The sequence below is a fragment of the Xyrauchen texanus genome, chromosome 27 (genome assembly GCF_025860055.1).
Source record: "Xyrauchen texanus isolate HMW12.3.18 chromosome 27, RBS_HiC_50CHRs, whole genome shotgun sequence".
NCBI lineage: Eukaryota > Metazoa > Chordata > Actinopteri > Cypriniformes > Catostomidae > Xyrauchen > Xyrauchen texanus.
This window is the reverse complement of record NC_068302.1, coordinates 30,525,274-30,540,516: the sequence shown is the minus strand read 5'-3', so window position 1 is coordinate 30,540,516 and position 15,243 is coordinate 30,525,274. Positions and strand designations below refer to the sequence as shown.

General features: G+C 37.9%; 1 protein-coding gene across 1 annotated transcript in view; it reads right to left on the bottom strand.

Moving 5' to 3' along the window:
* LOC127621058 (ski oncogene-like) overlaps positions 1–5,152 on the bottom strand; it is a 38,089-nt gene extending 32,937 nt beyond the window's left edge. The window contains exon 1 of the mRNA XM_052094489.1: positions 5,102–5,152. Coding sequence (XP_051950449.1) covers positions 5,102–5,140 — 39 coding nt within the window. The 5' untranslated portion in view covers positions 5,141–5,152. The remainder of the gene's footprint in view (positions 1–5,101) is intronic.
* Positions 5,153–15,243: the final 10,091 nt, after the last annotated feature.

Below are 15,243 nucleotides of genomic sequence, written 5' to 3'. Positions count from 1 at the left end.
CGAGGCAGAACGAACGCTAAGACTCTGACTGAGAAAGAAACAAAAAGACACCCTTACAAATTCACCAGCCCGCACACACCCACACAATGTTCACACACATCCAACCGAATTCATGTTAACAGGTTTATTATAGTTTTAATCTAGCTTTTCATTTTAAGTTCTTTAAGTTTTCATTTTTAACCCTATGATTATTCATTTTAGTTTAGTTTTTTCAGTGCTTTCTAGTTTTAGTTTAGTTTTTTCAGTGCTTTCTAGTTTTAGTTTAGTTTTTAAGTATATGTAGAGTTTTTATATATTTTTGTATTAAGTTTGGGTATTTTCCCAAGAAAATATGTTAACTATTGTGTTGGGAACCGAGAACATACAGCACTACCAGTGTAGCCCAATTCCCGAACAAATTACTCTTATAAGCCGGTTCTTTTTTAGTTCAACAAAAATGTTAAGTCTCACATCATTTACACACACTCATGCCATCCCAGATGTATATGACTTCCTATCTGCAGTAGGTCCTTGTAATGGAAGTGGATAGTAACACGATTTTTGATGCTGTAAAAAGCGCAGACAATTAGCATTAACGTCATCCATATGACTCCACTGGTTAAATGAATGTCTTCTAAAAAGATTAATATTTAAGTATGCATGCGTGTCACACCTGGAGGAGCAGCGCTGTTTACAACTGAGTAGGAGGAACACTGTACAGACCAAACACCATAAACAAATTGAGGTCATGCATAGACCGCATGACCTCATCCCTCTTATGAATGCACATACTGCTGCTTTACGGACTCGATGATTTTTAGTTAAAATGTACTTAAATATTGATCTTATTCGCACCAAAAGCGATCGTATTGCTTTGTCATACATTCAACCACTGGAGTCATATGGATAACGTTAGTGATGATTGTCTGTGCTTTTTGGAGTGTCAAAAATCATGTTACCATCCACTTCCATTACAAGGACCTACTGCAGATAGGAAGTCATATACATCTGGGATGGCATGAGGGTGAGTAAATGATGAGAGAATTTTCATTTTTGGGTGAACTATCCCTTTAAGTCTGCTGACTGGCTGTTCATATGACTACATGTTTTTAAAGATACATGAGTTCTGTTGAAATCAGTGGAATATTTTTAAAGAATAAATGAATGAATGAAATATGTTATAAACTTTTTTCTTTGTTTAAAATTTTTATTTCAAATATAGTTAGGATTTACTGTTACTGGATTGCATTTATGCCTCTTAAAAGTCTGTGTAAACACCCTTAACAAGAATTAGATTAGTCTATTATTTATAAGTATTACATTTATTTCTGATTTATTATATCTGCTCTGTTGAAATCTGAATGACTTCATCATTTGGCAACTGGCTGCAATAAAAATGGCATTTCTTACTTTCAAATATTTTCTCCTCAAAAGTACAAAAAGAATAGTTAATTGAACTGTTAAGGAACCAGAATCGTCAAGAGTGATAAGAACCAGAACTGTTAAATGCCTTACAATTTCCATCCCTTGTTAACTGATGTTGTATAAATAAGGCTGTTTATCATGGCTGTCTAGAGTGATTGCTATTTAGCCAGATTCATTTTTACTGAAGGCAACTTGCAAAAGTTGCACATTTTAAAATAGTATATCAAATAAGAAAACTTTAATTAATTTACTAACTATATTATTTTTATTTCAGTTATAAAAAAAATAATTAGCTTTTGTTTCAGTTTTTATTAATGACACTAATGGTGAAAAGCTCACACAAACACACCATATACCCCCTAAATTGAAAAAACCTATACAAAAATAAATGTCCTACTCAAGGAGATGAATGACTTGATCCACACACACACACACACACACACACACACACACACACACACACACACACATTAAAGAGCACAGTAATTATGAAAGTGCCTTGGGTTCTAGAGCCATGCACTCTTAAAAAGTTGACCTTTGCCTTAGTTCAATCTTCAATCTGTCGAATAAAAAGCAAAGCATCAATCATGCCTCTCTTTCTGCTAATGGGTCTCATCCCTCATTCAAGACGACAGACAGGAGCGAGTTGCAACTCACCTCATAAAAGAGACAGATAGCTTGTCATACACAGCCATATGCATCTTGAGAGAAGTGCAGAAGAACAAAATAGGGGGAGAGGTGGAAAATAGGCTTTTTAAATTGTTTCATCTTGTTTCGTTATCATTTTATATTGCCATATTTTCAGGCTGTCGCGTAAAAAGAATGTGCGTGCGCTCGTGAGTGTGTTATTAATCATTCAATACTGCGAGATATGCCATATGTCTCCACACCCTTAAAAATTCTTGGATAGGGTTTCATTTTTTTCTCCGACGTGCTTTTTCTTTCTCTCTACTTCTCTCTGTCTTTCTTTCTTGTACTCTTTGGTGTCTGGCAGGGTGAGTGTTTTTCTCCATGGAAACCGACATAACAGTCTGCCTAAGCTAAACTCCAGCTCTACAAACAGAACCAAATCAAATCTATCATCCAGTCGTTCTCTTCTGTGCTCTCCCTCAACTAAGCCAGTTCTGAGGGATACAGTTCCGAACATAGACGTCATTCCCAAACTCCTGGGGATCGTTAATATTTGTAAGATGAGGTTGTACGAGAAATGAGAGCGCATTCAAAATATAAGAAATATAAAAGATCATCGTTGCCACGCGAGGGTGAAAATTCAGTTCAACGCTGTGGTTACCCTTCTTGAATGCTAACCCAATTTTAAGCGTGCATTCAACCAGAAAACTGGCTTTACTCTTTTGAATCGCTTTAATGACAAAATCATCACAGAACCTGGATATTTGTCTTGGTTACATAAGGGTTGAACCCATGGATGGAAAATATGATGAATGTCAAGGGGTACTACTTTCCAAAGGCTTTCCCAGTGAAACACATTATAAAACATATTGTTCTTTCTGTTTTGACGAATGCATTTGAAGGACACTAATGGTTGAGGTGAAAACGGTCTTAGTTTGTCTTTAATATTTCCCATGCTAACAAACCTTCTATTTTCAGTACTTGGCTGTATAAGCATGAATATATGAATATTCCTCTATGCACACCATATATCCAGAGCAGGCATTTTCCCTTCTAAAGGGTAGAGGGTATTTATTTGTCTTATTTCGCTAAGTGTGTCCATGTGTGTATGAGTATTTGCAGCTAAATTGAATCCCTTCTCAATATACTACAAGGTGAAAGGTCATGCACCCTTAAGAAGCTTAAAAATACCAATACAGCCAATTAACTCACTGTCTTCTACATATTAACCTTCGCACGCAAAGATTTGTAAGGTGTGTGTGTGTGTGTGCAGTTGCTCCCCTTCGCATTTCTGATTAAAATTCATAGCTACATTCCAAAGCGGTAATTATTCATAAATATTGTTCCTTTTCATAATACATATCACACTTTGTCCCATCTTGTTTTGTCTGAGGCAATGTAAACAAGATTATAGATTGTTTGTTTTTTGTATGTTTTAGTTTTTTTTGCTCAGGGTTCCCACTATTTTCAAGGCGCAATTTTCCAGGACATTTTATGTGCCCAACGGGTGTAATATTTAAGCAAAAACACACGAGAGGTCATGATGTATATTGTGGTTATTGAATGGTTATTATTCTGAATTTATTACACACATTTATTTTGAATCACGCAGCACATGCAGATTATATATTTAATTAAATCACAGCCTTTTGCAGTTTAATTATCACACTAGGACATATCGCAGTTTTATTTGATTATTTGGGCATTCAAACTAGAGATGTGCAAAGCTACCAGTTTTCATAATCGACTAGTCAGTGGGTTGTCTGAACGACTAGTCCACTAGTTGGTGTTAAGGAATCAGTAAAAGTATAATAACACTCCATTAGGCTCACTTTTAAGTACAAGCTATCATCATGCAAAACTCTCTCCGAGATGTGCCGTCTCTCAGTTAATTAGAGAATTGCGTCTGCCATCAAAACCACTACTACTAAAAATACACATTTTAGTAGTTGATCCTACTAATCAACTAGCCGGTTGTTGGATGACTAGTAGACAGCTCTGGCACATCCCTAATTTAAATATTCATTTTCATCCCAAATATGTAAAATTCCACCTTTTATAGCTAATGACATTTTTACGACTGGATTCAGAAAATCAAATGGCCTACATGTGGGTATAAGTGGACTCGAAATTTTCATTTATTATTGAAAATGAATTCATATCCCAAGAATGTGAAAAAAACAAACCAAAAACAGCTTTCTGACCATCAACCGTTGTCTAAGGTTTACAACATTAGTGTTTTTGTAGTTCAAAAAACAGCAATATACCAAGTTTATGTTTTTGTACATGTAACAAGTTAGCCACAGTCAAACAGTTTTATTATTCTTAAATATTTTCCAGGATTAATAATTTATTTCCAGGAAATTTAGGTACTTTCCTAATTTTCCATGACTTTTCCATAACTGGAAAACTGCATTGAAAATTTCCAGGTTTTCCAGGATGTTTTAAAGGGAGAGTTCACCCCAAATTGAAAATAATGCCATTGTTTACTGTCCCTCGCACTCTAAACCCATCTTACTTTTTCTTTCATAACACACAAAACTAACAACATACTGCTAACAAGTATGATAGAATTTCCATTTTTTGGTGAACCAACCCTTTAGATACGCCTAGGAACATATTTATTACCCCCTCCCTGGCTTTTTTTCTGTCAATTCCTTTCTTTTCCTTTGTTTGAGAGCCAAGCATAAGGAAACATATGGAAATTATAGACATGGCAGTATAGCAATACAGCGATAAATCTGGACATTATGGCTCCATTAATGAGGTTTTATCATGAATGGAGCCATAATTGTCCAGATTTATCGCTCTCATCCTTTCTCTGATTCAGAATTGCTCCTCAAAAGCAACAAAATCACAACTTTTAAATGACAAAAACGCTTACTGCAACATAAACTGTCATTCACAATCACGCATAAGGAAAGCATTTGAAAAAGCTTTGCATAATTTTCCACATTGACTCAAGAATGCGTTCCTTGGCTTGGCTGAGACTTCCGCTTTTATATTTCCCCTGCAAGCCAGTGTTGCAGTTTGTGCTCAGTAAAACAAGGGGGTATGTAGGATGTACCAGCATGAGTTGGCAAGACTTAGGATTTTCCACTGACATGCCTCCCCTAAGGTTCCTCTGTCTCTTCCTCTCTCGGACGCTCGCTCTCTCTCACTCTCACACTCTCACTGTCTCTCTCCCTCTATGAGTGGGTCAGTGTTCGCACTCTCTGAGCGGGTGGAAGAGGGGCGTGTTTCCTGCTGTTCTCATCGCTTGTATCTTAGTGTATGTTTTCCATACCAGGAAAGAGATGGTGTAAGAGAAGAGAGGAGGTGGGGAAGGTTGAAGAAAAGAAAATAATAAAATAAAAGGACAAAATGGAAGGAAATCGCCATTTAACTGTCTTACAGAAGCGCGTGCATTGCAAGAACTTTCTCTTTTGCAAGATGTAGTCCTTTGTGTAGACCTCTTTGGATTTCCTGTGATTGTAAATGCAAAACATTGCTAACTGTAAAACTGAGCGCACTGATAAAATGTTGATTACTACCAAAAAATCAGCTTATTAAACAAATTCCACAAATGCATGAGCAAAATACATGTGCACATTGGTAAACCGGTAAAAATTGCAGAAGAGGTGTTTATATATGCAACGTGAAATCTACGAGTACATTTTTATTTTTCTTAAACCATTTACAACCTCATCCCGATAAAGACAAAAAGGAATTTGTAGCCTTGTCCACTTTAACATCTCATAGGTCAAAATTCTCAAACCCTTATAATGCACATTAGATATCTTCAGATTGCCTGTGATTGTGTCATATCGTGCAGCATGCATGCTTAGTATGGATACATTTTTCTTTATTATTATTATTATTTTTTTGCCAGAAACAATTCTGGGGGGGGCTAAAATATTTAATAAACCAACACTCAAGATGTGGTGAATGTGCAGAACTATGTGAATGACGGACGTTCATAGTTTTGTGGTTGCACATTCCATATGGGCCTGCTTATGAGTTATTTTCAATTCATAGTTGGAAGTTAAACAATTCTCCTCTCTTTCTGCCTTCAGCGTACACGTTGTCTTTACACTTCAAAATGTTTTAACTTTTGCATTTTCACCTGCAGGGCTGCATTCTAATAACCTTGTTCGACAGGATGTTTTGGTCTCTGTGGTGTGTGTTTTGGTTACACAAAGAGTCTGCACTGGCTCATCCAGTTACCAGAGACTCTTTGTCTTCTTCACACAGGTATACTATGGATCAACATGTGTGGTCAGCTATAGAGGCTAATTCAAAAAAACGAAATTCAAAAACAAACTGCTGCTAAATGCACAACCTGACCACATGCTATCAGTGCAGAAGATTGCCTGTACTCTGAAGGCAGACATCTTAATCTCTCAAGGCATAGGCCGAAGTATTCTCGTGCCAAACACTCTGAACAGCAGTTGGGCAGCTGTGAGCGTTTTGGGGGAAAGATTTGCACCATGTTTCAACCATAAACAATGTGCTCATTCTTCTGCATCTGTTTTCAACCATGTCATTCATGCAGCCTGAACTCATGCTACATCTTTTCAAAATAAGGGCTGTTACAAACAAATCTACATTTTAAAAGACCTTAATTTGTCAACACTGAAATATGATTACGATACACGTAAAATGGAACAACTGCAGCTTTTGCACTGCAAAAAAAAATACAAATAAAATACATTTTGCTAATTCAGTATTAATGTATTGTTTTCCAGTGAAAATATCTACATAACCATACATTTACATTTATATTTATGCATTTGGCAGACACTTTTTATCCAAAACGACTTACAGTGCACTTATTACAGGGACAATCCCCACGGAGCAACCTGGAATTAAGTGTCTTGCTCAAGGACACAATGGTGGTGGCTGTGAGGATCGAACCAGCAACCTTCTGATTACAAGTTATGTGCTTTAGTCCACTAAACCACCACCACTTAAAACTAGATATATTTGCCTAAAAAGCAAAACATAAGATATTAACGCATGTTTTTTTTTACATCTTAAATCTTGAATCGAGTTTATGTTTCTTAATCCCATTGGTAAACATGTTTTTTCCTTAATTTAAGCATAAATGGAACTACATTTTGTGATATTTATTCTTCCAAAATCTAAAAATAAAAATTCCAATAAGGTAAGAAGAACTTTATTAAAGATATAGGTATTCTCAGAAAACACGGTAGTAAAACAAGACAAAAAAATGACAAAGAAAATGGTTTTGCTGCAGTGTTTTAATTTGGGTTTGTACACTCATGTTCTCAGCCCTATATTTGTTTTTCCATCCATCTATTCACTTACATCATATTAAAATATTTTCTGGAAAACTGGCCTGAGATCAGCAGAATGAAGGAAACATCTATCAACACCCAGTATGGCAGTGAGAGAAACATCAAGCCATTTTGTCTAAACATTTCCTGTTTAAAGTAGGATGTGAAAGGATAAGAGCCTGTAAAGCTTTCCTGATGGCTTCTTTGCTCTTTTAGCATCACCTCTATCTTTTTTTTTTCTCTCTGAGTTCTCTCTCGGCAAACAGAATTTCAATTAACTTGGCCTTCGGTTTAAAGGCGTGTTTTCTGACTTTGTTACTTTAATGCTGGAAATGCACTCATGGCAAAAGAAAAAGCAGCCACTTAAGTTTCGATAAGAACAGTTACTGATATACTGCTACAATCCCAAAATGATGAGTGGATGGACACATTAAAGGGACAATTCACCCAAAAATTAAACTTCTTGTTGTTCCAAACCCGTGTGACTTACTTTCTTATGTGGAACTCTTAAGGATATATTTAGCTGAATGTTAAGGACCGACAGCCTCAGTCACCATTCACTTTGACTGTATGGAATAAAAGAGCAGGAAGGTGAACTATCCCTTTTAGCAACTTTTTGTATTTTTTCCTCAACATTTTTTTATTGTTTTAATTTTCTCACCATTTCTAACATATAAATATGGATGTGTCAAATGAAGGTTTCTTGATATCACTTCATGCGAGTGAGTGATTCATAAGAGAATGGACCAATCTCATTGGTCGATCTAAAGTAGTGATGTAGATTTATCATGTGCATTTGGCTTGTATTTGCATCAGTTATTTGGGTCAGAGACAGAAAAGTGTGTGTGTGTCTGTGTGTGTTTGAATATCTCCATGCCAAGGGAAGTGCAGAGGGTCACAATGTGTTGTGACTGTAGTGTAGGAGGACAGTACATTTGTGTGTGTGAGAAAGAGAGCACATGCCAACCATGCAGTGGGGGGTCTCTATACATTTTGACTGCAGTGTGAGGACAGACAGATGAGCAGGTGGCGCTCAGCTGGGGATGAGTGTGGGGTGTGGGGGATTGTGGGTATTGCCAGACTTCCCTGCCATTTATGCTCCACATGCCATCATACTGCACATGCTTCAAAACAAGAACCTGTGTGTCTGTGTGCCTGCAGCACGTGTGAATCGTGTGTGCTCGTATAGCTCAAAGACATTTTTATTTTATTTTACACTCTGATCTGGGTCGGGCAGTAATACCCCATGCTCAAATGACCCACTGAAGCTTTGAGCAAAAGAAAGGCTCAAGAGGGGTATAAAAAGCCCCTCGCACACATACACACGAAAATGATGTGTCTTTGTGTGTATTTTTTACAAAATTGTCCTCCATTTGTGGGCATCATTAAAGGTAAAAATGATTCATAAATAAAGTAAATAATGCTGTTTTGTTTTCAATTCTAAAAAGCAAATGCAAAAGGTTTCTTTTAGGGGAAGGGTTTGGCTTTGGTCTGTAGTTGGGTGATTCTCATGAAACGCGTCAAGAAAATGTCCTGGTCCAATTTTACTTTAAAAAAAGTTTTGGACTTGGACCAAATAATAAAGAAAAACAGCCTATAAGTGCCCAACATAGATGGGAACTCCTTCAATACTGTTTAAAAAGCATCCCAAGGTGAGAAATTGGAGAAATTGTCAAGAGTTCATGTCTGCAAATTCTAGGCAAAGGGTGATTACTTTGAAGATGCTAACATATAACATAGTTTTTATTTATTTTGTATTTTGTTTAGTCACAACATTATTCCTATAGTTCCATTTATTTTATTCCATAGTTTTGATGACTTTACTATTATTAATAATATATAAATAAATAATAAGTGAGTGTTTCAAAACTTTTGACTGGTAGTGTATATTAAAACAATTGGTTTCGAACAGTGTAAAATTTTCTAATTTCTGTGAAATTTTCATTTATAGAGGTCTCTCTGCTAATTGCAAGCAAGGTCACTAAAAAAAGGGCATGGAATTATGCCAGCCTTTTTTGTCTCTTTCTCTACCCCTCTCTCTCTCTCTCTCTGTCTCTCTCTCTAACAGGAACTCAATACGTTTTAGCAGTCTAGTCAGAAAGCTACAGGCCCAGACTTCAGCTGTTCCATCTTCTTTTTTTCTCTCCCACCCTTTTTCTTTCTCTCTTTAGCGCTCTCTCTCTCTCTCTCTCTCTGCAGAGTTGATGCATACTGCAGTTTTTGCTCTTAAAGTGACAGGCATATTTTTTCTGGTCTCCATTCAATTCAGTTATGTCCACCACTAACAGCGTGCCATTCTTCTCACCCTATTTTTCCTCACTCGTTTTCCCCCTCTTTCGTCCCTCTCTTTAAACTGAATGACTGGCTGGAGATAATATAAGTCAGAGGAGAACTGGGCATAGGTGGAAAAAACTGTGGGGTTTTAAGGGGACAAGAACCCAAGAAGTCTTTAGATGTTCTGCTATAAAGATGTGGGGGAAATGGTACAAGAGAAACAAATGGAATTGCAGCAAGCATGTCTCGCTCTTTGTGAAAGAAGTACACACTAAGTATATATTGGTTTTCTGCGTGATGTAAATTTCGTAATCAGCACAGTACGCGTGTACATGTGCAGGTTAGTTTTTCTAGAGAGGCGGATAGTCCACATCTTTGTGCGTTGTCTGGGCATACGTCTGCCACTGACTATGCTAAAGGAGTTTCAAAAAGCAATTGAAGTGTGCATGCATTGAAGCCATCCATATGCACAAGAGTATACTTTGAAAGGCTGAGCACTCGACTGTGTATGAGACTGAATTGCACACAGAAAATGTTAGTATACCCAAGCCTTTAAACACATTTCAGATGGGAAAACAGTGATCACTATGCACACATTCATCACTATCAGGAGTTTGTTTTAAGTGGCGGATTGATAGGCGGTATCTACTAAAAACATTTAGCAGCTGAATCCGTAGTCTCGCTATGGAGAAGCAGACACTGTCAGTTGTTAGCAAGCATCTCGCTGAGTTCGGCTGATGGCTGTGGTGAGACTGTCAGCATTAGCCTTCCTGTCCTCCCTCTGATCTACCTGCTCAGTATGCATACTTGCAACTCTCTCTCTCTCTCTTTCAGGGTTTTTTCCTTCTCGCTGAGTGAAAAGTGGAGCCTCGTGCCAGCTAGGAGAGGAAGCCATTAAAGTTTAATGAGAGCTGAGAGATACAGAAACCCGCAAGGGTGTGCCTACCTCCTTCACACACACACACACGCTTACATACCCACTCCACAAAATACTGTCAGCTCTTTTCTATTTCTTGACATTCCCCACATCACCATCACTACAGAAGGCTACACTCTACTCTACACTAGCTGAATGGTGAAGGAAGAAAAATGTGAGAAAACGTGTGTGATATTGTATGATATTGTGGTAAGTGCAATCTGTGGCTCCTGACCTACATGCAACAATGATTCACATTAAGTCCAGAGCCTTTTAAGGGGAAATAGATTTATTAAAGGAAAAGTGGCCTTATCAGATGACCACTTAGTTGTGTGCTGTCCACCCTCTCTCTTTTTCCATCTTTCACATTCTGCCTCTCTCTTTCTCGATAAAAATGTTCAGCAGGCTTATTTGTAATTTCAAGTTGACAAATGAATAAAATTAAGATAAACGTATTTAAAATGTATAGTCACTTTCTTCAAGAAAAATGGACCAAAAATATTGATGACTCACAATTTTAATGGGGTCTTTAATAGATAGTTTTAATAGACAGTTCCTACAGTGACCAAACTTGTTTTGGGTATAGTTTGGATGATAGAATCTGGAAAAAAATGATCAATCTTGTCGTCTTATGGAAAGTGGATTACTTCTTCCAGTACTTCAGGGACCAAAAAATAAATACATTTTTGGTTTTGGTTCTCCCCACAAAAAAAAAACATAGGGAGGTTTACTACTCTCTACCTTACCGATAAGACTGTGTGTTTATGTATGTGTGTGTTAGACTAGGGTGGTAAACCATCCCAGCCACTGTAGCTGTCAATGTGGTGTGTGTCTCGTCGAATCTTAAAGCAATGGTGACTTACATTTCAGTTTCACTACGATTCTAAGTTTGTGTGTGTATGTGTGCACTGCAAAAGCCGCTACCACAAAACCATTTTACCCAGATCCTCCCTTGCTTATGTCGAACACACACCCACGTGCATCTCCATATTCACAACTAACCAGATTTATGTTTAGATAGTGTATTGGAGATAATAACAGTGACACTTACCTAAAAACGGAAGCAGGTCCAAAAACATGCAAAAAACAGAGAGAGAGAGAGAGAGAGAGAGAGAGAGAGAGAGAGAGAATTGGTTAAAGATAGCACAAATAACCCAAATAACAGATCAAACTGCAAAACGTACATTTTTAAGAACAATTATTTTATCCTATTGATGTATTATTGAAAAGGGAAGATCTCTGAAGTTCAAGGGAAGGAAGACTCAAGCCTGTCTATGTAAAGCACGTATTTTAGTTTGCAATAAAATAAAATAAAAACTGGGTGAAAAAAGAAAACAAATTCTACCCACACAAAACCACAAGGCTACATAGTGCCACATAAACACACAAAACACAGACGTGCAGAACTTGTGAAAAGGAAGACCTTTGCAAGTCTTTATGCATCTGTTTGCTGATCTTGCTCGATCTTTCTTTCTGTCTCTCTCTTTGTCTCGCTCTCTTTCTGTTTTCTGTAACCTCTGTATAAGTGGCGGAGGGCGATGCAGCATAGCTCATTAGAGGTAGTTATAGCTTAGAGAATTTCAGCCCATAAAAGCTGCCGTCTGTTCCCCCCTCCCTCAGAAAACCCTCCAATTATCTCTCTCTCGCTCTCTCTCTCTCTCTCTCTCTCTCACACACACACACAGTTTTACATGTTACACGCAGAAACTCAAAAATACACGCAGCCTCTTTAAGTTGCATTTAGAGTTTGCCTTCATAGATTTGTTGAAAGAACAAACAAAAAACGAATTAATTTAATTTTGTGTCACAATATCTAATTTATTATTTCACAAATCCCCACACAACCATAATTCAGTCATTCTACAAGTCAAGGCTTGTTAGCATCGTGAGTGATGTGTATTTAGTGTGGTCAGATAAGAGCAAAAATATTCCTGATAGCAGAACCGCTTTGCTAATCTTCAAAGTGAGAAACCTCGACTATAGCAAGGCTTTCTTTGAGCAAATCTGCATGTTTTCTTTACATCGTAGGCAAAATACTATGCTAATACTCAGCTAATGAGAACCTCATGGTTTGAGTGGGACTCAAGTGGGACCTTTTGCTTTATAAACAGACACACTTGTTCACATCCTCGCGCGTACGAAATGCATATGCACACACTAGCGCACACTTGTTCAGTTAATGAGGTGAAGACTTAGCAAATCTGTTTGCTTTTTTCACCTCACCCTCTCATTATGTCCTACTTCAGACCCCCACAAATGATCATCACAGTTATTCATTCATTCATTTTTGTGCTGTATAATGTAGTGAAGATCTTATAATCTAAAACATTATTGCGGAAAGGGCATCAAATTTGGCATCACACTGTTAAACAATGTCAAAGACAAATTTTCTGAAAGTGTCCAACTTTACCCGTTTTCTCTCAACTTTTTAGCGAATTCCTCATCTTGTGCTGTTGAAGGCTAAATCCATGCAAATTAAAATGGATCCAGGAAGAATTATACCGTATCAATTTGTATTTTATGTCTTCAAAATGAAAGAGATGTTTGCTCTGGTTCCCAAGAGAGAAATTCTCTTTGAGGTATAAACAGTAAATATGTGTCGATGGATGAAGTGCAGACAGATCAGCTGAAATGTTAAGGTGGATGACTCTTCAAAGACGCCACTTTCACATGGAGATTAATCACTTAAGAAGATTGTCTTCCCTTTTTTTCAATACTGATGCTGTTAACAGGATTGCTTGTGTTCCTAATTTAAAATATACCACACTGACTGAAAAGTGGCACATTTTCATCTGAAAGGGGGATCAACCTGAGACAAAGAGCGAGAGATGATAGTTCTTTTTCAATTTCACTTTCTTTCCCCTGTGCTCTTCTATCTGTTTCTCAGCAGGCTAAGTTGCCTGCCAGGAGGCCTTGGTGCTAACAGGGGGGCTACATGTACTTTTCTCTCTTTCTTTGTGTGTAAACTTCCCAAGTTTACGCCTACTTTTTTACCTTTTAAAGCCAAGACACTTATTACTGTATAGAGACCCTCTGTTCTATTCTTTAAATTTTTACTTTCACTCCAACTGACCGTCCCTGGTGGGACGCATTGCCCGCATGCTTGAAACGTAGTCAGGGAGTGTAGATAAGGGGCTCCGTTGTGTTTATCTGTCTTTAACTTTTAAACCCCAGACGCTAACTGTGAATGCCAGGTTTAGCTAGAGCTCTGCTGAGAGAGTGAGCACATTTCCTTTCTCACTACCTTATCAGCCGGGCTGCATCTGAAGCCCGTTCTGAGTCTAGTTCTGTAAAAGTAAAATTTTTGAGGTGACAGAAGACAACTAAAAACTAGACTACTCAGAAGTGAGAATGGAAAGAGGAAGATGCAAGTTCATACAGCAGCCCCAAAACTTTGTTCTCGTGAAGTATCTGTTGAAAACTTCAACCAACAAAACCCTCACTTTTGTATGTACTCTTCTCAACTTCCGAAATGACTTTCTGAAACATGGTTAACCATTTTTAGTTGGCATTTTTGACACTTTCACCAATTGCACTGTAGGTCAATTCATCAACACTTTAAAATGCTCGCCCATGCAAAACACAAAAGTTCCTGCTGTGTGATATGTTAGGGACAGACATGAACAACAGAGTGTTGTTTAATATTAAACACAATGGATTTTTGAGAGGATGTATGTTTAGAAGTTGAGAGTGAGGGGTCATCTCTTTACCTCCCTCACCCCTATTAAGACCAAAGGTTAGGCTGCCATTTTATGGTTGCCAGATGTTATGGAATACATGTTATGCCTGTGAACTAGCCCGAGCCTCTGTTAAGAGTGACCGCTTGACCCTGGTTACATAAACCTGGCTTCCAGAACCTCAAGGCTTCAACAGAGAAAAGTCCTATAGCATGAACAGCTTGGCAATACCGGTACATCAGTTTGACCTGCACCAAACCAGCATAAACCAGCCTGGACCAGCGAGGAAATTTAAGCTGAGTTTGTTTGGTTGCATTGTCAAATCTAAAGAAATTCTCACAATTCTGTAATTTCTAGGATAGTCCAAGAATTGAAGAACTTAAGATGACCAGAATTCTTCAGAGAAGAAACCATCCAACCAGTACAGCTGAGAAACCTGTGCTTGCCTTGGAGAGGTCGCGAACCCACGACTGCTTGAAGTAACGGCTCACACCCGTGTGGGTTTATAACCCTTCGCACTGTAAAGTTTAGGAGGGGCAAGTCTGGAACCCTTTTAAGAATAACAGCCAGGCACTTTAAGTGCTATCTTGAAAAGTGATCAGCAAAGACAAATCAGCTTAATGATGCCAAATGCAGCCTAATGAGCATGGGCTTGCTAACAGCCCCTGGCCCAGGTCAGTCTTAGGTCAGGTTGAAACATAGGGCGTCAACTTTAGATCTTCCTACCCAACCACAGGAGCTGCAATGGGACTAAATGGAGGGTGAAGTAGAGATAGTGCATAGACAATTTGAAAGTTTGAGAAGAATGAAAAATTCTTCTTTACAGATCTTCTAGACCGACAAAGGGAACATGGAAGAAGATTTAATTGTTTAGAGAGGCTGATTCTGAAAGTACATTGGCCCACTGTACATCACTTCACTATTTTAGTGCAGAGCCATCAATCTCCACACCCGTTCGAAAGTTTATGAAATGTAGAATGGCAAGGGAAGTAATTTATATTCATGAGTAAAGCGATAACTGATTGGATGATTTAGTAATATTCACAAGGAAAGCGCTACCTGA